The sequence below is a fragment of the Ammospiza caudacuta genome, chromosome 2 (assembly GCF_027887145.1).
Source record: "Ammospiza caudacuta isolate bAmmCau1 chromosome 2, bAmmCau1.pri, whole genome shotgun sequence".
Lineage (NCBI taxonomy): Eukaryota > Metazoa > Chordata > Aves > Passeriformes > Passerellidae > Ammospiza > Ammospiza caudacuta.
The window spans coordinates 121854753-121876748 of record NC_080594.1 but is presented as its reverse complement, the minus strand read 5'-3'; the positions used below and the strand labels follow the sequence as shown (position 1 = coordinate 121876748).

At 59.1% G+C, this 21996-nt stretch overlaps 1 protein-coding gene across 1 annotated transcript in view; it reads left to right on the top strand.

The window, feature by feature from the left end:
- DCHS1 (dachsous cadherin-related 1) overlaps positions 1 to 21996 on the top strand; it is a 41663-nt gene that overhangs the window by 8008 nt on the left and 11659 nt on the right. Inside the window, exons 3-9 of the mRNA XM_058824882.1 lie at positions 12228 to 12416; positions 12512 to 12743; positions 13763 to 13999; positions 14290 to 15309; positions 15691 to 15878; positions 20556 to 20652; positions 20848 to 21005. Of these exons, the coding sequence (XP_058680865.1) occupies positions 12228 to 12416; positions 12512 to 12743; positions 13763 to 13999; positions 14290 to 15309; positions 15691 to 15878; positions 20556 to 20652; positions 20848 to 21005 (2121 nt within the window). The remainder of the gene's footprint in view (positions 1 to 12227; positions 12417 to 12511; positions 12744 to 13762; positions 14000 to 14289; positions 15310 to 15690; positions 15879 to 20555; positions 20653 to 20847; positions 21006 to 21996) is intronic.

Sequence of the window (21996 nt, the reverse complement as noted above, 5' to 3'; positions counted from 1 at the left end):
CAGCACAGGGGCTGGGGGCACCCCAAAGAGTGCCCAGCACAGGGGCTGGGGGCACACCCAGCAGTGCCCAGCACAGGGGCTGGCGGCACCCCAAAGAGTGCCCGGCACAGGGGCTGGGGGCACACCCAGCAGTGCCCAGCACAGGGGCTGGGGGCACCCCAAAGAGTGCCCAGCACAGGGGCTGGGGGCACACCCAGCAGTGCCCAGCACACGGCCCCCGGCTCTGCCCTGTGCAGGGGCACGGCTGGACTGGCAGCTGGCAGTGACCCAGGCTTGGCACGTTTGATGCCTTGGCCGAGCGCGGGTGTTTCTGTTTCGTTTGGAACAGCGCGGAGCACAGGTAACTCCCGCGCGGCCCCGGCACAAAGCAAACAGCTCACACATCTGCTGCTGCTTCCTCTGAGCCAGGAAATGTGAGAGGATGGGAAAGGAGGCTGGCCAGGCTTGATCGAGGATGCAGCAGCAGCCAGCCGAGTCTGGGAGCTGGGCAGAGCCGGGACAGGGAGCCCTGGCTTGGAGCGCGGCTGCCTGGCATGGCCACCCCTGTGCCTCAAACAGGAAGGCTGCAGAGGTGCTGCCAGGGCTGTCGTGCCCAGTGCCCAGCACTGTTCCCCACGAAGCTGCCCGTGTCAGGTGTGCTGCCCCCACAGCCCTTTTGTGCTGTTGCCCCTGCTTGGCTCCATCTCTCTATGGCTTCCAGGCACTGGGGCTCACCCAGTGAGTATCTCTGTCAAAGCCTGGGTTCTGTCCGGACCCACACAGTGGTGATGAGTGCTCAGGTCATGGGCAGGCCCTGCCAGATGAGGCACAGGACACACGACAGTCACCCACGACAGTCACTGAGCACAGAGCTCAGTGAGTTTGCTTCTTTGTCAGCCTGCCCCATTTTTAAGCAGAAAAGGCTGGGAGGACCAGGCCTGTTTTTAGACAGTGATGTCTACTCTCTGTGGACAGGACAGAAGGGTGGGGAAGGAAGGAGTCCCCAAGAGTGAGCAGGAGAGACCTGAACTATCACTACAGATGATCTGCCCCCTTGCAGACTCCGTTCTGTCTGCCACGACAGTCTTTGTGTCTGAGTGTGAACAGGGATGAGCAGAGCAGGTTGCTGGCCTGAGCTTCTGAGAGAGAAAAAGGAACTCATAACGTCTTCTCTGTTTATTACTCGTGTTTACTATGGGCCAGGTCCCACAGTAGCAGACTGAGCATGAAGCAAAGGAAATGGCAAACTCACTGTTCAGATGTGAGATGAGAAAGAAACACTGGTGGAGAGAGAGCCCAGGGTAGCAGTGAACGTGAGACCAGCAGAAAATGGAGCAGGAGTTGGTCCCCAGCTGGCTGCCCTGCTCCTCTCTGCCGCCATGGGCTGATGCTGCCGAGGCTTTAGGGCACTGGATCCTGCTCCAGTGCTGGGCTCCATGTAAATCTGCTCTGGTATAAATTCACCCTGCTGGTTTGAATTTGCTTTAAACATTTGACTGTGTACCAGCACACTGCATGCATGGTCAGATAGTGTTTTTCTGGGGCTTTCTGACTTTTCATGCTAAATCAAGTATTGTCTGTGTTCTGGCAGAGAGAGCTGTGAGCCCCATGTGGTGAGCATGGGCTGGTTGGACAGCAACCTGAATGACATGGAGCGGTGGATTATTGATTCTTGCGTATATTCAGAATTGATGATTTTGGAATCAGGGTTTACACACTGCCTTTGCACCCGTACACAAACGTTGGGGAACGTCAGAAATTAAAAGCTGACCAGCAATGCACCTAATGTAGAGTCTCTGCAGTTTTGAGGACAAGTCTGATGAGTGTTTGGTTCTGGTTTGTGACTCCATGGGGCATTCATGGTCAGTGCTACAAGCATAGCCCCGTGGGCCATGCCCCAGGGAGGAGGATGTGGATGAAGAGCTGTAGGCTACACCAGGGCACATTCACTGTGTTACCAGGAGGGTCTGGAGGGCTGTTCCTGGCAGGGACACGGAGCGTGGCCAGGCATGGGCCTGGGGCAGCACGAGGACTAATGCTCACCCACTGCGGGCAAGGAGAGTGCAGGAGGGAGGGGGCACTGCTGCCTGCCTGCATTTGTGTTCCTAGGGCAAGGGATTCGGTATCAACCTATTTCCAGACCTTTGCACAGCACAGAGCAGGCCTCCCCTCCTTGGAAACAAGAAGGCCAGCTTTCCAGAGCGAGATGGGGAGATGCCTGGGGGCGTGCTGGGGGCAGGAACAAGGGGGAGAGAGTGTCAGGGTGCTGAGGAGCAGGCTGCCGTGTGGGGGGATCGGGGGTACACAGCAGTGTGGGCAAGGGGGAGATGCTGGTACATGGGAGGCTGTGGGGGGAGGTGAGTGCTGTTGTTACCGCCAGAAGAGCTGCATTTGTTCCAAATTCCTGTGAAAGTTATTTCCTTGCGCTGCCAGCAGCCTCCTCCTGGGCTTGGCACAGCAGCCAGCGCCATGATTAATTCAAGTAGCATTTCCCCTGGAGCTGCAGCAGCTTTTCCACTGCAGCTGAGAGGCCCCAGCCCCTCGCGCTCCTCTCCCCCATGCTCTGCTCCTCCTCCCAGCCCCCTGGAACAGCTCCCTCCTTCCTCCGTGCGATCCCCAGCCCCCTCACAGCTGCCCCTTCTCCCGTACCTCTGCCTCAGCCCAAGGGCCCGCAGAACTGCTCTTTCCCCCGCTGCCCCTGCTCGCGCAGCTTGCTCATCTGTGTCCACCCACACCCACCACACTGCAGCTCGGCAGGGCCAGTCCTTCTGCCCCTCCCGTGCCCCAGTGTGCTCCCCCTTTCTGCTCCCCTGTTTCTGCTCCCCCTTTCTGCTCCCCCCTTTCTGCTCCCCTTGTTCTCCCGCACCCCTGGTCAGTGCCAGCTGCAGTTGTCGTGTCCCCCCTCGCCACTGTGACCCGGGGCAGCTCTCCTCCACCTGCACAGCCCTTGGGGCATGCCAGCCTCTCCCTCTGGATCCCAGAATGATGTTAGGTAGGAAGGGACCTTAAAGATCGTCCAGTTACAGCCCCCTGCCATGGGCAAGGGCACCCTCCACTAGACCAGTCCTGGCCTTGGACACTGGATGGAGCAGCCACAGCCCACCCTCACAAGGATGAGCTTCTTCACAAGATGCCATCTAACCTGGTCCTCTGGCTGTGTGAAGCCATTGCCCCTTGCCCTGTCAGTCCAGGCCCTTGTCCAAAGTCCCTCTCCAGCTCTCTTGGAGCCCCTTTAGGCACTGGAAGGGACTCTAGGGTTTCCCTGGAGCCTTTTTGAGGTTGAGCACCCCCATCTCGCCCAGCCTGTCTCCAGAGCAGCTCCATGTCCTGCCGATGTTGGGGGCCCCATGCTGGCCTTGCTCCCTAGGCTCACCCTGCCTGGCATGCTCAATCCTGTGCTGACCCCAGTCTCTCCTGCACATCTTATGGATGTGTGTCCCATCTTTTTGTACAGACCTTCTCTGAGCGCTCTCTGCCTGAGCTCCACATGGCTGAAACCCAGCCCCACACCCTGGGTTGGGTCATTCTGGCTTCAGTGCCCCCCAGGGTCCTGCCATTTCTGCCCTGGGCTGTGCCTGCCCCATTCAAGCCCCCCACCCTGAGCACTCTTCCCAGCTTCCCACCCCTGCTCTGCTCCAGGATTCCCTGCCCCTTTCTGCTCCCCAGCTTCCAGGTCCTGTTCATCTCCTGCACCTTCTGTGGGGCTCCCTATGCCCTGCAGCTCCTGGCTGCAGATGCCATTTCACTAGCAGACACTCAGGTGCAGAACCTCGCTCCTTGTCCGTCTGTGCCCTGTGCTTGGAGGCCCCTGGGCTCCCAGAAGGGTGCTGGGCACTCTCAGGCTCCCTCCCCTCTTGCCCAGCCTCACCATTCACACCCTGCCTCCCTGCCAGTGTCTGTGGTTAACTTCCTGCCCAATCTCAGGGCAGTCCCTGCTCCCCATGCCCAGCTACATGTGTTTCTGGCAGCCCTGTGTCTGTCCTAGCATCACAGGAGGGTGAGAAGGGACCTTAAAGCCCATCTCCTTCCACCCCCTGCCATGGCAGGGACACCTTCCACTAGACCCGGCTGTTCCAAGCCCCATCCAGCCTGGCCTTGGGTGCCAGGGCTGGGGCAGCCTCAGCTGCTCTGGGCAGTGTGGAGGCCATGGCTGTGGGACCCCCAGCCCGTGCCTGGGGCCCTGGGGAGCCGGCAGTGTGAGCCTGCAGTGTGACCCAGCGGTGTGACCCAGGGGTGTGAGCCTTCAGTGTGACCCAGGGGTGTGAGCCAGCAGTGTGAGCCAGCAGTGTGACCCAGCGGTGTGAGCCTGCAGTGTGACCATGCAGTGTGAGCCTGCAGTGTGACCCAGCGGTGTGACCCAGGGGTGTGAGCCAGCAGTGTGAGCCTGCACTGTGACCCAGCAGTGTGAGCCTGCACTGTGACCCTGCAGTGTGACCCAGCAGTGTGACCCAGCAGTGTGAGCCTGCACTGTGACCCTGCAGTGTGAGCCTGCACTGTGAGCCTGCACTGTGACCCAGCAGTGTGAGCCTGCACTGTGACCCTGCAGTGTGACCCAGCGGTGTGACCCAGGGGTGTGACCCAGCGGTGTGACCCAGTGGTGTGACCCAGGGGTGTGAGCCAGCAGTGTGAGCCTGCACTGTGACCCTGCAGTGTGAGCCTGCACTGTGAGCCTGCAGTGTGACCCAGCGGTGTGACCCAGCGGTGTGACCCAGGGGTGTGACCCAGCGGTGTGACCCAGTGGTGTGACCCAGGGGTGTGAGCCAGCAGTGTGAGCCTGCACTGTGACCCTGCAGTGTGAGCCTGCACTGTGAGCCTGCAGTGTGACCCAGCGGTGTGACCCAGCGGTGTGACCCAGGGGTGTGAGCCAGCAGTGCTGGCAGCTGCACTGGGGCTCCCTGCACAGGGGGCTCCATGGGGAGCCATGGGGGCTGACCCTCGCCTTGGCCACGTGGCTGCGCTGCTGCTGGGCCAAACCCTGACCCTGCTGCCTCCCCTGGGACCCGGCCGTGCTGGGGGCTGGGACAAAGCCTGGAGACAGGAGCGGCTCCTGAAATAGCTGTGTGGCTGCTGCCTGGCCGCTCTGGGCTGGCCGGTGGCCGTGCCAGGGCTGGGAGGGCAGAGGCTGGCGCGCGCTCCGGCGCGGGGAGCCGTGCGTGGGATCGCTGACCACACTGGCGCCAGCCTCCCCTCCTCTCCCACCAAGAGCCGTCACTCAGAGGGGCGGGAGCCCCAGAGCCAGATGTTTGCCAAAGCCACAGCACAACATGTGCGCAGCAGAGCCCCAGCCGTGGCCAGGCTCCAGATGAGCTCCCTGCCTGCTGACTGCGCTGGCTGCAGTGGGGAGCAGGGCTGAGGAATGGAGCCTGAGCTGTGCTCCATCGCTTCTCAGCCCTGTGGGCTGGGGCACGGGGCAGCAGGAGCTGTGTACGAGGGGCTCTGGTGATGGCTCTATGGGAAGGGGCAGCTTTGACTCCCACAGGGTGAGGGACCTCGGTGTGGGGCTGTACTTCATCCATCCCCATCTCTGGGAGATGTAGGAAGTCTGTTGTGCCCTGGCTGTTCCTCCTGTCTTGCTGGGGTGCTGGGACGAGGGTGTGAAATTGCAAGGCCTCCATACCCATCACTGCCCTCCCAGCTCTCCATGCAGCAGGGAGAGGCACACTTGGCCAGGACCCCGCTTCCCCTTCCAAGTCTGGTGCTCTGGTTTCGTGCTGCCTGACCCTGAGTCATCTTGCTGTTCTCCTTTGTTGTGCTCTTTGCTCCGTGGTGGCCACAGCCCTCCCCCTGCATGCTCTTCTGCCCAGCTGCAAGGCACTGCAGCAAAGCCTTCCCACCACACCTGTGGGCAGGGCGGGGCAGGCAGCAGATGCTGCTGCCCGGGGTGGTCAGGGCTGCTCTGCAGGGACGGGGAGCACATCAGCTCTCTTGGAACAGTCTGAGCTCAGAGGGAAACTGGGGTGTTCAGGAGGGTCTTTGGCTGGAGATCACAAAATGGCTGAGTTTGGAAAGGACCTCTTGAGATAGTCTAGTACGACCCCCCCATGCACAAGCAGCACCATCCAGAGTTGGTTGCCCTGGGCATCCCCACTTTCCTGGGAAGCCTCATGAAGGAAAAGCACTTCCTGATCTTCAGAGGGACTCTCCTGTGTTCTGGTGTGTGCCCATGCCCTCTGATCCTGACACTGGGCACAACTGGGAAGAGCCTGGATCCTCTTGTTGCCCTCATTCCTGTAGGAGTGATACCCCTTCTCCAGGCTGAACCACCCCAGCTCCCTCAGTCTTTCGTCCCAGGAAGGGTGCTCCAGTGCCTTCATCATCTCTGTGGCCCTCACTGGACTCTCTCCAGTGTGGCCATCTCTCTCCTGCACTGGGGAGCCAGTGCTGCACTGCAGGAGCACTGAGGAGAACTGTGCTGTACACAGCTCCAGCTGTGGCCTCACCACTGCTGAGAGAGGGGCAGGATCCTCTCCCTGACCTGCTGGCCACACTCTCCTGATGCTGCCAGGACACCATTCTCCTTCCTTGCAGCAAGGGCACATTGCTGTCTCACCTTGGCACCCACGGGCCCTCTCTGCTGAGCTGCTCTCCAGGGTGCAGCCCCCAGCCTCTGCTGCTGCAGGGCATTGCTTCCTCCCCGGGTCAGAGCTTTGCCAGAACTGTCCCTTAGGAACTTCAGGAGGCCTCTCGTGCCTCCCTGCAGCCTCTCAAGGTTGCTCCAGATGCAGCATGACCCTCTGGCAAATCAGCCACTCCTCCCAATTTGGGGCCATCAGCAAACTGCTCAGGGTGCACACTGCACCATCAAACAGGTCATTAATGGAGGTGCCAAACAGGGCTGCAGGCAGGACCGGCCCTGGGGTACACTGCTGGCTGCTGGCCTCCAGGTAGGAATTGTGCCCCTGACCACCACTCTCTGCACAGGAGGCATTCAGCTGGTTTTCAGCTGGTTTTCACCTGAATGGGGATCTCATGGGGGAGAGTGTCAAAGAATTTAGTGCACTTCAGGTTGACAATATCCACTCCTTTTCTGTCATCCACCAGGTCAGTCATTTATCAAGTGGATCAAGCATGATTTGTCCTTAAGGGACACTGTGCTCACCACTCCTGATGATTTTCTTGTCCTTCCCATGCATAAAAATGGTTTCCAGGAGTAGCTGCTCCATCGGTTTCCCAGGGATCAAGGTGATGCTGATTGTTTTGTAGTTACCTGGGTCCTCCTGCCTTGCTCTTGAAGATGGGAGATATTTACCTTCCCACAGTCTTCAGGCACCTCGCAAACGTGATGATTATTGTGAAGGGCCTGGCGCTGATGGTGATGTGCTTCCCCCTGTTCTCTGAGACCTGAGGCTCCTGAAGACCCATCTCACTAGTGGAGAGTAAGGGAAAGAGGGAATTAAGTACCCCAGTCTTTTCCATGTCCTGTGTCACCAGGTCCCTCATCTCCTTCAGCTGTGGGCCTGCATTTTACCCAGCCTTCCTTTTGTCACCAATGTCCTTACAGAAGCCCTTCTTGTTGACTTGGACATCCCTTGCCAGATTCAAACCCAGCTGGGAACTGGATGCCAACAGCAGCGTTCCCATGTAATTGCACTGATCAGTGAGTGATTTCGGCTGAAAGTAGCCCAGATGTGATCCCCAAACCCTGCCACGGTAGCAGCCTCTTCTACACCTATCCACCAAGTCTTCAAAACATGGGGGTCATGCCTGGGTTCCTTAACACATCCTCTGGTCTCAAGGGCATGTGCCTTTTCATCTGCATCATCTGCATTTTTGACAGAAATGGAGTATTTCTTCTGTCACTTTCATGCAGAGCCTTTCCCTCACTGCTCATGAACCTGTCCCCAGAGCCTGCCTCCCAACCTGTCTTTCACCCACCGATTGCCCAGCCCTCCAAACTGCAACATCCTGCCTTGGATATGAGGACAGTGGGAGAAGGTGTCAAAATCCTTCCCAAAGTCAAGGCAATTGTCACCCACACTGTCAGCCCTTTCAGCCCAGATCCAAACACCACAGAGAGCACACAGGTTGGTCAATCAATGATGGCTCTTCCCTTCCAGGATCTTTCATGTGGCCTAAAACATGCTAGAAGACTCATGCCATGATTCTCCCAGGGCCCAAAGTGTGGCTGACGAGAGCGTAGACCCTCAGATGATCCTTTTGGCCTTTGTTGAGGGTGGGATGTGAGACTTGCATTCCTCCAGGTGTCGGGGATCTCCCCTGCTTTGCTCCCACATGTAAAGAGCAGCCCCACAAATCCATTTCTGCCAGCCTCCATTGATGCAGCCTGTTGAGTCTCATGGATTCACGTGGATCAATCTTTCCAAAGAAATACTGGCTCTCTCCTCACCCCTCTCTGGAGGCTCTCTGAAGCCTTTTGAGCAGCATGGGGGCCTGGGAGGCTGGTGGGGACCGAGGTGGAGGAGGCACTGAGTGTCCCAGTCTTAGCTGTGCCTGCTGCTGCTGAATCCACACTCAGAAATGGGCTCCTCTTCAGGCCTTCACTGCCAACACAGTGCAGAGGCTCTTCTTGGCACACTCAGGCTTGAACTTTGACTTTGCTGGCACAGCCTGACATGCCTGGCAGTGTCTATAGATTCCTACTCTTTGTCTTGCCTCCATGCCCATCTCAAAGGATTGTGGAATGGTTTGGGTTGGAAGAGACCTTAAATATCATCTCCTTCCAACCCCTGCCATGAGCAGGGACACCTTCCACTCAACCAGGTTGTTCCAAGCCCTGTCCAACCTGGCCTTGGACACTCCCAGGGATGCAGGGGCAGCCACAGTTTCTCTGGACACCCTGTGCCAGGCCCTCATCACTCTCACAGGGAAGAATTTCTTCCCAATATCCAACCTAAACCTGCTTGCTGTCAGTGTGGAGCAGCTCTCCCTTGTCCTGTCTTTTGAGGCCCTTTTGAATAGCCTCTCTCTCCATCTCGTTGGCTCCCTTCAGGTGCTGAAATGCCCCAGTGAGGTCACTCCAGAGCCTCCCCCTCTCCAGGCTGCACAGTCCAGTTCTCTCAGCATGCACCACCTTCTGCATGGCAGCTTAGCCCGGAGGCCCCTGCTTAGCCCAGGCCATCTGCTGAGGTCTCTGTGTTTTCCTGAGCACTGGGATGGGCTGCTCTGAGTGTGCTGTCCTGAAGGCCTGCCAGCTTTCCTCAGCTGCCCTGGGCCTCAGTGCTGCCTCCCACGAGATCCCTTCCATCGACCAGTTCCCTGTAAAAGCTGAACTCTGCCTTGCAATCCAGGGTCTGTACTCTGCTTCTCTTCTTCCTCACTCCCTTTAGGATCCTGAATCTGCTGCTGCATGGCCACTGCAGTCACAGCTGCTGCCAGCTGCCACATCCCCAGTCAGCAGTCCCTTCTAGGAACAGCAGATCCAGCTGCGTGCCACCCCAGCTTGGCAGGGGCTCTGGAATCTCTGTGAGACCGGGGGTCTGTGATCCTGGCTTCCTCAGGTACTGCTGCTTCCTTGGCAGCTTCAGGTCAGGAACCTCCTGGCAGGGCACTGGTGTCCTTGTGCTTACAGCCCTTGAGGCGGGGCGGGCTCCGTTCAGAAGTCAGAGGAGAGAGGGCAGCGGGGCCGCCGTTCAGGCTCAGAGCCCTGGCTCCTGCTCCCACACATTCTAGGGAGCAGCAGGACTGGCACAGCCCCAGTGCAGAGTTTCCTGGGCAGTTCCACAGGCAGCTCGACCCCGTTTCCCTCTATTTTTCAGGCAAACATCAAGAGTCTCATGAGTGAGCTGCAGTGAAACCAGCTGTGGATCCAAGACTTGGGGCAGATGCTAAATACAGAGCCTGGGGCTGCCCTGCATTAGCTTCTAGCAAAGTTCCTGGAAAAATGTCCATGCTTGGTTTAAAAATTTCCAGAAGTGGTGAACTCACCACAGGCCTTAATGAGCCCTTTTGGTGGCTAATTGCCCTCGCAGCTAAAAATGTGTCCCTGTCTCAAACTGTGTGTGCTCTGAGTCTGCAGCAGTGCGTGCAGCTGGAATGAGGTGGTTGCCATACCTGGTGGTCCCTGTGGTGTCTCTCAGGAGTCCCCAGGAGCCATCACCCAGCTGCACTGGGGATCCTGCTGCCCCTGGCTCTCGTGCCAGGCCCTGCTGAGCGTGGGCTGCCCGCGGGCAGTCAGCCAGCCCCATCCCATGGGATTCACACATGGGACATCAGCAGTCTGCAGGCAGGGAGCTGGGACTGGGGAGCAGTGGCAGAGCACGGAGCAAAGTGTCCAGTGGCCCCAAACTCAGCCAACACCATGACCTGGTCTAGCAGGTGTTTCCTGTTCCTGTGGCTTCTCTCTAGGCACCAGTTTAGCATCTCCCATCCAAGGGAGACAAGAACCAGGTGCAGGGCTGCAGGTGTGGTGGCACCAGTGATGTCACCTCTCTTAGATGCTGTGTAGGCTCATATTGGGCAGAGTTTTGTGTTGGACCAGCAGTTCACAGATGGTCCCACCACAGGATGGGGCAGTGAAGCAGTAGATACATGGGATACCTTGTCCTGGCTGCACAGCCAGGGCTGGTTCTGATACCAGACTGCTGGCTCCACCAGTTATCTTGCTGGAACATGGCTCTGGGTACCGGGAAGCCACCAGGGAGGTGGTGCTGCACTGCACAGTAGTGAGAGCTCATCTGTTGCTTGCCTGTTCCTGAAACCTGGCCCAGGTCTTGTGGCAGGAAGCTGGGTATTCCCCCTTTGGGTATTCCTAAGGGGGGCAGCCATCAGAAGATGGTTATGGTGGGGAAAGGAGACTCTTCTGGAAGCATCAGAGCCCCGGGGCTGAGCCGCCTGCCGCTGCTATCTCACTCTGCAGCAAAGACTGTGGATGTATAGTGATTAAAGCAGCTGATGTGCATTTTGGATAACCTTCAGAGTCAGAAATACTTCATTCTGAAGGAAAGAAAAAACTTCATTTACCATATAGTACCTATTCCAGCTGGTTATGCATTTCCATCTGGCAGCTGACCCAAGGAATGGCACAGGCACACAGGGCGTGGGTACAGGGCTGTATCCCATACAGGCACACAGGGTGTGGGTACAGGGCTGTACCCCAGTAATGACAGGCAGCATGGAGCCACTGTACTGGTAACCTGCAGATGACCTCCAGTGATATCAGCAGGGTCAGATTTGTGGTTTCTGCTGAGCAGCTCCCCAGGAAGATGGGCTGAGTCGGTAAGGCAGGGGGATGGTGAGCTCTAGGAGGGTCCAGTTTCCCAAAGTGCCTCCTGACCCAGTTCTGTCACAGCACCTGTGTTTCCAAGCGCTTTGCAGCTGGAGTGGGGAGGGGGGATCCTGTTCCATGGTGCTTCTTCTGGCAGCTGCTGCAGGGCTGGGGAGCAGATCCTCTGCACCGGAGCTTAGTGCTCGCTGGAGATGTGGTCTCAGATTCTCCCTGCAGGCAGCCCCACGGCAGCAGGGCTGCTGGGGTGTCGCAGGTGCTGCCTCCCGTTGCTGCTCAGGACGGGGTGGCCCATTCCCAGTGACTGCTCCCTGCAGGCCCTGTGTCCTGCCCGGGTTGCTGCATCCCGGTGCGCGGCTCGCAGCCCCCAGCTGGGCCCTCGGCTTGGCTCCTCCATGAGCGAGGCCCCATGGCTGCTGCGGGGAGGAGCTGTGGCTGACGAGGCCTGAACTCCGCTTCACCCGGGCCTGGCCCAGCTGCCTTCCCCAGCTCTGTCCCCCAGCTTTGCTCTCCCTGGAGTTCCCAGCTGGTGGAGGAGCTGTGGGCAGGGATGTGGAGTCAGGAGTTGGTTTCTGCTGGCCTGAGCTCTGTGGGAGCCCGAAGGAGGAGCTGGGGAGGGCAGGCAGGGAGCAGCATTCCTCCTCCTGCCACGTCTGTCATAGTGGGTGCACTTCTTGTGCTACAGGCAGCGTGAGACTGGACTGTCACAGGGCAGTGCCACCCTCCATCCTCATGCCCTGTCTGGGGCTGCTAGACACAGAGTCCGGAGAGCAGGACAGAGCCAGGGCCGTGGTGACAGGGGGGTGACTTTCTTCCTGTCCCATCCTGAGTGTCTTTGCAGAAAAGAAGGAATAGAGGTGCCGGGGCTGCTGCATGTCCTGCAGAAAAGCAGTGGCCGGTCTGGGACAAGAGCCACAGTTGCTGTCGCGCTGCGTTGTGATGGCCAGCTCTGAGGGTGGCATGGTGGCTGTGCCATGGAGCACAAGGTGGCACTAGGGCGTGGTGGTGGGGCTGGGCTGGCTCTGGCTGGTTCTGTTCTGTTCAGGTGGTGTGTTCTCTCGCACAGGTGACAGCCACAGACGCAGACAGCGGTGCGTTCGGCTCCCTTTCCTACTCCATCGGCTCTGGCATCGGCAGCGTCACCCCCACGCAGTTCAGCATTGACAAGCACTCGGGGCAGCTGTGCACGGTGCAGCCCCTGGACCGCGATGAGGGCACGGCTGCCTACGACTTCACCATCACTGCAGTGGACGGGGTGAGTGCTGCCGAGGCCGCGCACGCAGTGCTGCTGAGCCAGCCCTGTGCCGGGTGCTGCTGTCCTCAGCTGTCCCTGACCCCGTGCCTCCGCAGGGCGGCCTGAACTCCATGGTGTACGTGAAGGTGTTCCTGGAGGACACCAACGACAACCGGCCGGTGTTCTACCCGCTGGAGTACGCCGCCAGCATCAGCACGCAGAGCATGCCGGGCACGGCCGTGCTGCGCGTCGCTGCCCACGACAAGGACGAGGGCCTCAACGGCAGGGTGACGTACCGCATCGTCCGGGGAAACTCGCCCCCGCTCTTCTCCCTCAACAAGGACACAGGTGAGCCCTCGGGCAGCCAGGGCAGGCAGCCGTTGGTGCGCTGCGATGTGGGAGATATCCTGAAAACCAGCCTGAGTGTCCCTGCTTGGCCACCTCAGCAGTGCAGCCTGTCTCCAGAGTACGTCTCTTCCTCTCCCTGCCACATCATTCCCTGCTAAACTTCCTTAGCCTCTGGTAACCCCTTCCCAGACTCAGTCCCTGACTTTTGTTACTGCTCCCTGTTGTGTTCCTCATTTGTCCTGTCTACCTTCTTCTCCCCATTCCCCATCTCCGACTCACTGTGCCCTTCCTCTTGTGTGCTGATGACACAGCTGTATGATCAGCTGTATGATCAAGCTGTATCCTGCTTCCTTTCTTGTCCCTGCCAGTCCCCTCATCTCCAGCTCAGTTAACTCTCCTCTATAACTCTGTCACTCTTGATCCCACTGTTCTCACTGGCTGCATCTGGTGAAAGCCAAAGCAGTTTCTGCTGGGGAAGTGGGTGCATGGGTATGTGATGCCAGGGACTCTCAGCAGGACAGAAGGGTGCACTGGGGAATCTGCACACTGCTTCTCAATTCCCAGCAGGTGACTGGGAGGGTGACAAGCCCTACCAGACCCCCTAATGCAGGGCCACCTCCTTTGTAAGGCCTATCAACTATGGTCCTTCACTTGTATATCCCCTCCCAGACCCTGTCTGCCAGCCCAGGCCTGCTTGCTGTGTTATGACACTCACCCTGTGCCCCAGATTGGAAGCCTTCTCCCTGCCTTTCCCTCTCCCTAGACCTGCCTTCTGGCTCGTGCCCCACAGCCTGTACCACCACTAAACTCAGAGCTGGCTGTAAGACAAAGTGCGGAGGATTTGGGGAGGCTTTCCTGGGAGAGCTCCACTCATTCACTCCAGCTCCTCCGTGGTGGGCTCCCACTGTGATGCACGTTGTTTTCTGCCCCTTCTGGTCTGTCTTTTCCACCTTGTGGTTTGGTCTGTCCCCTGGAGCCAGGTTGCAGCACAATGCCGCATCAATGACTTTCTTCCTCAGGTGTCATTTCTCTGTCATGGTCTCTGAGTGGCAAAGCCAACACCCTGGTGCAGCTGGTGATCTCTGCTCAGGACGGGGGGGGCCTGCAGGCACAGCCCAATGCCCGGGTAAACATCAGCATCGTGGAGGGCACAGTCTCACCCCCTGTCTTTGAGCAAGCTCAGTACTTCTTCAGCGTGCCCGAGGACATGCCACAGGGCGCCACTGTGGGGGCTGTCCAGGCCCAGAACCCGCCAGGTATGGCCTTGTCCCTTTTGCATGTTGCCACTTTCCCTGTCCCCACACCGTCCTTGGGGTCCAGCATCCACCACACTTCCTCATGGAGCGGCCCTGCTCTGAGAGCTCCACACACTCACACCTGAGTGTGCACCTGGCTCAGCACCTGTGCTCACACAAGTGTGTAAGCACACCTGGGGGCTGTGCACATGGGCACTGTGCTGCTGCGCCCCTTGGAGCACAGTTTTGTGACCCCAGGGCTGAGGCAGTAAGCTGGGTGGCACCTCATTCCTTCTGTCTCATGTCCACAGGTCATGCTGATGACATCTTCTACTCCATCTCCTCGGGGGACCCTCATGGCTATTTCTCCATCGACTCGGCCTCGGGGCAGCTGCGCACCAGCCTGCCTCTGGATCACGAGTCCCAGGCAGTTCTGGTGCTGGACGTGCAGGCCCGGAGCGGTTCTCCCCCTGCCTACAGCAACACGCGGGTGAAGATCTCCGTGTCAGACGTGAACGACAACGCGCCGGCGTTCCCAGCTCCCTCTGACTCCATCCTGCTGCCGGAGGCCACGGAGCCCGGCGCTACGGTGTACACCCTGCAGGCTGAGGACCGCGACAGCGGCGCCAATGGGCAGGTGGCCTTTGAGCTGCTCTCGGGGGGCGAGGGCACCTTTGTCGTGGAGCGTGCCTCGGGGGCCGTGCGGCTCCTTGGGGCCCTGCAGTATGAGGCCGTCTCAGCCTACAGCCTGGCCATCGCGGCCCGGGACAGCGGCGTTCCCCAGCTCAGCTCTACCTTCACGCTGCTGGTGCACGTGCAGGCCGAGGACGACAACGGACCCATCTTCGACACTCTCACCTACCGCGTGGAGGTGCAGGAGGGCGTCCCCGTCTTCACCCGCTTCCTGCAGGTCAGGGCCCTGGCCCACGATGTGGAGCCCGCGGCCCTCACCTACCACCTGCGTGCGGACGGGGACGCCGCCAGCTTCGGCATCGTGCCCGAGAGCGGCTGGCTGTACGTCAAGAGCGCCCTGGACCGGGAGACGCGGGACCTGTACGTGCTGACCGTGCTGGCCTCCGTGGGCGGCGCCGGGGCCGCGGCGGACGCGCGGAAAACCGGCACCAGCACCGTGCGCGTCAGCGTCACCGACGAGAACGACAACCCCCCGCGGCTGAGCGAGGAGCGCTACTTCTTCACCGTGTCTGAGAACCAGGCTCCCGGCAGCGCCGTGGGAAGGGTGATGGCCAGCGACCGCGACGCCGGGCAGAACAGCCGGCTCACCTACCGCCTGCTCCAGCACGACCCCAACTTTCTGATCCACGCACAGACAGGTGAGGCACTCCCGGCCTCCCAGGTGGGGCTGTCTGCTGAGAGCGCCCAGGGCAGGGCAGCAGTGATGGCAGCCGGGCCAATGCAGCAGCAGAATGTTCACCTTACCGCCCCGCACTGCTGGGCTCCAGCAACACAGCTGAATAGCACAGCTGAGCACAGGCTCGGCTCTAATGCAGCTTGTGGGCTGAGCTGGGTCCCTGCTCGTCAGTGTTCTCACTTGTTGTGCCTGCCCCGTTCCTGGAAGCATTCAAGGCCCTGTTGGATAGGGCTGGGAGCAACCCGGGATAGTGGAAGGTGTCCCTGCCCGTGGCAGCAGGGTGGAACAAGGTGGGCTTGAAGGTTCCTTCCAACCCAAACCCTTCTGGGATTCTCCCTCACAGGAGAGGTCAGCACCAAGCACAGCTTGGACCGGGAGCAGCAGTCCAACTTCCAGCTGCTGGTGATTGTGCAGGACGGGGGAGCGCCGCCTCGCAGTGCCACCGGCACCATCTATGTCACTGTGCTGGACGAGAATGACAACGCTCCTGCTTTCCTGCACGTGGGCAGCGGCCAGGAGCTCTCTGTGCAGGTAGGGCTGCAGGCTGGAGCACCCATGGGGCCTGGTGGCCTCTGGCTGTGGGGGCACTGCTGGGTAAAGGGGGTGGGCAGGGGGACCCAGGAGAGCTTCAGGGTAGCAGATGAGCAGGCACCAGCTGGATCCATGCAGCAGCCAGGACAGTTGGATAAATCTGAGATGTGGCAGGAGGGGCATGTCCTTGGGCAGGGCAGAAATCCTGGTGCGCAAAGCAGGCAGGGCTGTGGGGGGCTCTGGCACAATCGGGACTGGCCAGCGGGCAGGAGCTCTTGGCTCACACGTGCCTGTAGGGAGGGACAGCAAAAGGAGCCTGAACCTGAGGCAGGTTCAGAGAAGAGCCAGGGTAAACAGTGGTGAGCAGGGTGTTGTCCAGCTGGCTTGGCACACACAAGAGTTTTCAGTGGATCTGCTGTGCCTGCCAGCCAAGCTTTCCCTGCCCAGCCTGGTGGCAGCAGTCCCTGGGCACTGCATGTGCTGCAGACCCAGCTTCATGGGGGCTGCTCAGGAGAGCTGGCAGGGGAGCTGCCCCAGCGAGGGCTTGTGGCACCACCTGAGGAACACTGGCAGCGGCAGAGCAGCAGGATGGGCAGCAGGGCCTGGCACAGAGCAGGGGCAGCCCACGGCTGGGCAGCCAGGCCCTCTCTGCACATCCATTGCTGTACGTCAGGCTGTGTGCTCAAAGCCCCTGGCTCTGGGTGGTCCACAAACACCACGATGGTGACAGCCACGCTCTGGGACACGTCCTGCCTGAGCTGGGCACCCCAGACAGGTCAGAGCAGAGAGGACTGTGTTGGTAGGCACCTGGGTGACATGAGATCTGGGGACACTGCTGCTCCAGCCAGGCCTTCCCCATTCATTGCTGCTTCCCTTGGCTTCCTAGGGTGCACCATTCCTTCCCTTGCCATCCTAGGGTGCACCATTCCTTGCCAGCCCATCCTGGGGTGCAATCATTCCTTCCCTTGCCATCCTGGGGTGCAGCCATTCCTTGCCAGCCCATCCTAGGGTGCACCATTCCTTCCCTTGCCATCCTGGGGTGCACCATTCCTTCCCTTGCCATTCTAGGGTGCACCATTCCTTCTCTTGCCATCCTGGGGTGCATCATTCCTTCCCTTGCCATCCTAGGGTGCACCATTCCTTGCCAGCCCATCCTGGGGTGCAATCATTCCTTCCCTTGCCATCCTGGGTTGCACCATTCCTTTCCTTTCCATCCTGGGGTGCAGCCATTCCTTGCCCAGCCATCTCCTGGCGTGCCCTGCTCTGAGGCAAAGCTGCTGGCAGGGCTTGGCCGGGGTGAGCACCTCTCCCAGACCTGGAGGAGGCAAAGGGGGCTCAGTGGGTCTTGCCCTGTCTCTGAGCAAGGCTCTGGGAACAGAGCAGGCCAGGGAGTAGCCAGCACAGCCTGGCTGAGGGAGCACTGGGTGGGCTCTGCGATCATTGCCCCACTGGCATCTGCCAGGAGCCCTCGTGGGGACACGTGTGACATCCCACACAGCAGGATCTGCAGTGTCTGGGGGCACACAATGCTGAAAGGGCCCTGCCAGAGCCTGGGAAGGCTCTGCTCCTGCAAAGAGACCATGAAAGCAGATGCCTCCTTCAGGGGATAGGACAAGGCTGAGATGGGCTCAGGGTTCTGAGGGCGGGTAAATGCTGCAGCAGCTGTGGGAAAACACCTCTTTGGGCACTTTGGTTTGCAGGTGCTGGAAGCAGAGGCAGAGAAGGGTGGAGTCCCATAACAGCCCACTGTTGGCCATGTTTTGGATGTAGAAGAGGCTGGGAGGAAGAAGTGAAACTGGATGATAACACAAACTCCATGATTCCTTGCAGACGTGCTCAGGGCACGTTCCTGTCAGGGTTCTTCAGGCAGAGCAGAGGAGGGTTCTGTGTCCACCTTGGAGCACAGCTGTGGCGTGCTGAGGTGAAGCTCTGGTGATGTGCTGGCAGTACAGGGGGAGCTTGCAAAGGGTCTGCAGCGATGGATGCTCCAGGGAATGATTGCTAGGAGAGAGGAGAGAGCACAGGGCCTGTTTTCACAGAGGGCACGCCCCTGATGCTGGGGTTTTGCTGTATCCCCCCAAAGATGTGTTGCTGTCACTGGTCTGTTCACAGCATTCAGGGTGGGGGCTCCCTGTGAAGAGCTGTGGGAGGATCAGGTTCCACTGCTGGGTCAGGGAGGAGGATGGGACATGAGGTCACTGCTGCTAAGCAAACTGCTGGAAAGCAGCACAGATGGCACTTAGGGTGGGCTCTGAGCTGGCTGCTTCAGCCTGGAGCTTTGTGAGTGTGCCACTCCAGGCTCGGGGCAGGCAAAAAAGCAAATCAAACGTTGAGTTTAATTAGACAAGAAACAGAGAATGAAAGAAAATATCATCACCCACAGCTCAGATTCTGCCCACACTCTCTGTCTGGTTCCATTTCCTAAGTGAGCAGAAGTGATAGAAACTGTTTAGAAAAGGTTGTTAACGGGATCTTTGGCAGATAATGGCTCCAAGCAGGAATAAAACATTCTTTGGCATGGACAAAGCTGCAGGAATATCACAAAGGTGTGCACAGAGTCATGGGGAAATGAGAAGTTGCTTTTTCCATAACAGAAGGCTGGGCAGCTCCATAAGAACTGACCAGGCAGCAGGTTTAAAATAAACACAGGCAGCATTTCTTCATGCAGAATGTAATTAAATTGTGAAATCATTGTCCAGAGTTGCATGGGTTCAAAACTAGATGAATTCATGGAAAGGAAAAAATCCATCAAAGGCTGATGAGCACAAATAGGATGATCTGTGGCTCAGGAAGTGTCTGAGCCACAGCGGGCTGGGAGCGGGGAAGCTCACAGGAGGACTGTTCCATACGTGCCATGTTCCTCGCATTTCTGCATCCACTGCCAGCCCTGCTGGAGCTGTGCTGGTGCCCAGAAGGGCTCTGCAAGCCTGGACCAGCCTTTGGGGAGGGTGGGCAGACCCAGCTATGCCCACAGGGCCTCTGTCTTGCCAGCGTGCATGGGCAAGGCCACTGCTGCTTGCTCCTGTCTGTGTGACTGGGCTGGCACTGGTACATGTGGGTGCTGCTCTGTAGCTCCTCTGGCGTGTCCGAGCAGGGTGCTGTGCTCAAGGGCTTCTCCCAAAGGGCTCTGGCTCCTCCTGGAAGGGAGAGGAGGAGCAGGGGCCTGTCAAGTCTGGCTTGGGGGCAGTGGGGCGGATGTTGCCCCACTGTGGCAGGGAGAGTTGGAAGGGGCCTCTGAAGGGTGGCCTCACGTCGAGGTGTCCATGCAGACCTTCCTTTCATCAAGGGCCAGGCTATATTTAGGTCTGTGTCTCCATCACTGCTGCAAAAGGCTGTTCCAGATTCCTTGATCTGGTACTAGAAAACATCTCTTCATTTCCAGCCTAAACTAATTTCTGACCATTTTATACTCATTTGTTCTTGTGCCAATATTGTGTTTTTGCTTAAAAAGCTGTCCTCTCTCGCTGGAATTTCCCTCCCTCTCGCAGTGTTTACAGAGCACAGTCCCAGCACTGCCTGGCCTGGCTGAGCGAGTCCAGCTCCTCTGGTCTCCCCTCCCAGGGCTTCAGCTCAGTGCCAGCAGCTTGGGCAATAGCTCTGGCCCTCACCCTCTGCCCAGAAACCTGCGCCCTCTTCTCCAGAGTCGTGTTTGGATTCCACTTGTCCCTTTCCTAAAGGCATTAAGTGGCACAGATTGCCCTGCACAGCTGGGTCTGGGAGGGTGGTCTCTGCCACAAGATGTGCTGGTGGGCTGGGAATGTGAGGTCTGTCCCCTTGAGGTGGGAATTTGGCCTCTGCTGGGGTGGAAGGAGCAGCAGAGCCTGTGCCGAGTGGGAATCCTGTTCCACCAGCATGTGTGCTGGAGGGGGGACAGGGCTGTGTCCCAGGCACAGCACAGGCTGTGGTCTCAAACCTGACAGGGGCTGGGGGACAGTGATGGGGTGCATCCAGCTCCACAGCTATCCAGAAAAGGGGTGCAGTGCTGTAATGTGTGGTCTCAGTGGCAATGGAGGTAGCTCCCCTGAGGACACAAGGTTATCTGAGCACGTGTGATTGATGTCTCAATGGTCTTGTGCTGCACTGGCATAAATTGAGGGTCTGAAGTACCAACACACAGGCAGTGCTACCCAGGAACAAGGGAGAGAAGGGGAAAGGCCCAGGCTGGGGTACCTGAGCCCCAGAAGATCTGCCAGCTGCCCTTCCAGAGGTGGGAAACCTCCCTGGCTAACTGTGGGAGCTGAGGAGATCCCTGGCTGTGGGCAGGGAGGCTGGCACTGGGCTGTCAGGGCTCACCATGGGCATTTCCAGCTGAAGGTGTCTGTTGGGGCAGGGAGGAGCAGGGCTGCTGTGGAGCCCTGCCTGCAGAGGCTCTGGGTGTAGCAGGGTGAAGCAGTGCCCTCCTCCGTGTGCCCCCAGCCTGCCCAGTGGGTTGTTAAACAGGGCACAAGGGGAGGAGGGCTGGTCAGGCAGGACCTCCCTGGCCAATTGCCGTGGGCTCCTCTGTGTTCCCAGCCTCAGCACAGACTGTGGGTGCTGTGGGGAGTCTGTGTTGTGGGGAAGGTGTAGGGCTGGTGCAGGATGGTGCAGAGCTCATTGAGTCATGCCAATGCCTTGGGGCAGTGGGGTGGTCTGAGCGGTTCCCTGTGCCACTCAACTGCTCCCTGTGCTGTGCTGCAGGTGCTGGAGGAGAAGCCATCGGGACTCCTGGTCGCCTCCCTGCAGGCCAAGGACCCTGACGAGGGGGAGAACGGGACCATCACCTACTCGCTGATAGGTACGAGCTGCAGAGCAGCAAACCCACACTGCCCTGCCCGGCAGCAGCAAACCCACACTGCCCTGCCCGGCAGCAGCATACCTCTGCCCGGCAGCCGTGCCCCGGGCGATAGTGCCCGCTGCCGGGATCCCCCAGCACGCTCCCTCCCTGGCACCCTGCCCGTGCTCCCCGTGCCACGCTGCCCTGTGTCCGCAGGGGCCTGGGCAGAGCGGTTCAGCCTGCACGTGGCCACGGGCGAGCTGCGCACGGCGGCGGTGCTGCGGCGGGCGGAACGCGCCGAGTACCTGTTCACAGTGACGGCCAGCGACCGTGGCACGGCGCCCCGCAGCACGACAGCCATCGTCCGTGTGCAGGTACAGCCCCTCCTGTCCCCGCACGCCCCCTCCGCTTGTCCCCGTGCCACCTGCACAGCACTCGGCTCTTGGAGCACACCATCCATGCCTGGCAGCCCCTCTGCCCACCCTCATCCCCTGCCGCCCTCATCCCTGAGCCCCCTCTGCTCCTGCTCAGCTGCTGATCCAGCCTTAAAATCCACAGGGAGAACCTGGATGGGAAGGGATGACCCTGCACCTGTTCTCATGTCCAAAGAACTGACAATTGCAGTTCTGCCTTCTCCAGGCTTTAGACAGCTGACCCTGTCCTAGATACCCTGCACAGAGACTTCCACTCTTCCCACGGTCTGCTGAAACCAGTGTTCTTACCTGCAGGGTGTTTATTCTGACCTGCAGGGTGCCCCTCATGTCTGTGTCACTTTGGTACTCCCTGCCTGCTGCTGCCCACACAGCTACATCCTTTCTTTACAGTTAGTAATGAGCTTCCTTTTACAGCAGAGGCTCTGGTTCCCCCACCAAAGCACTCCCACTGAACATTGTTTCACATCTTCTCCTCCATGTCCTTGCAATTGCCAAGGCCATTTGACTGTCCTTGCTGTGCCACCTCCAGCCATTGCCCATTGCTCCCTTGAGCCAGCTGGTCTCTCACTCCTTTGTCACACAGCATCTGTGCCTGTCCCTTGCTAGTGTGGGAGCTCCAGAGCTGAGTTCTAGCCCAGGCGGGTCTGATACACCACGTTCCCTTGAGTGGAGCCTGGTGTTAGCCTGCCACAGCTGCCTTCAGCCACCAGCAGCATGTTTTGTACCATTTCCTCGTTACACTATATCTGTAACTGTTCTTGCCATCAGAGCTGTTCTGCAGCCTCCAGAGCACTGAGGCTAGGCTGGCCATCCCCACCATGCTGGTTGGCATCCCTGTAATAGATATTTGCCGGACAGTCACTGGGTTTGGTCCCCTCTGGGCTGACAGGTTTGTTGTTACTGCCGTTTTCCTCAGCTCCTTGACAGGAAT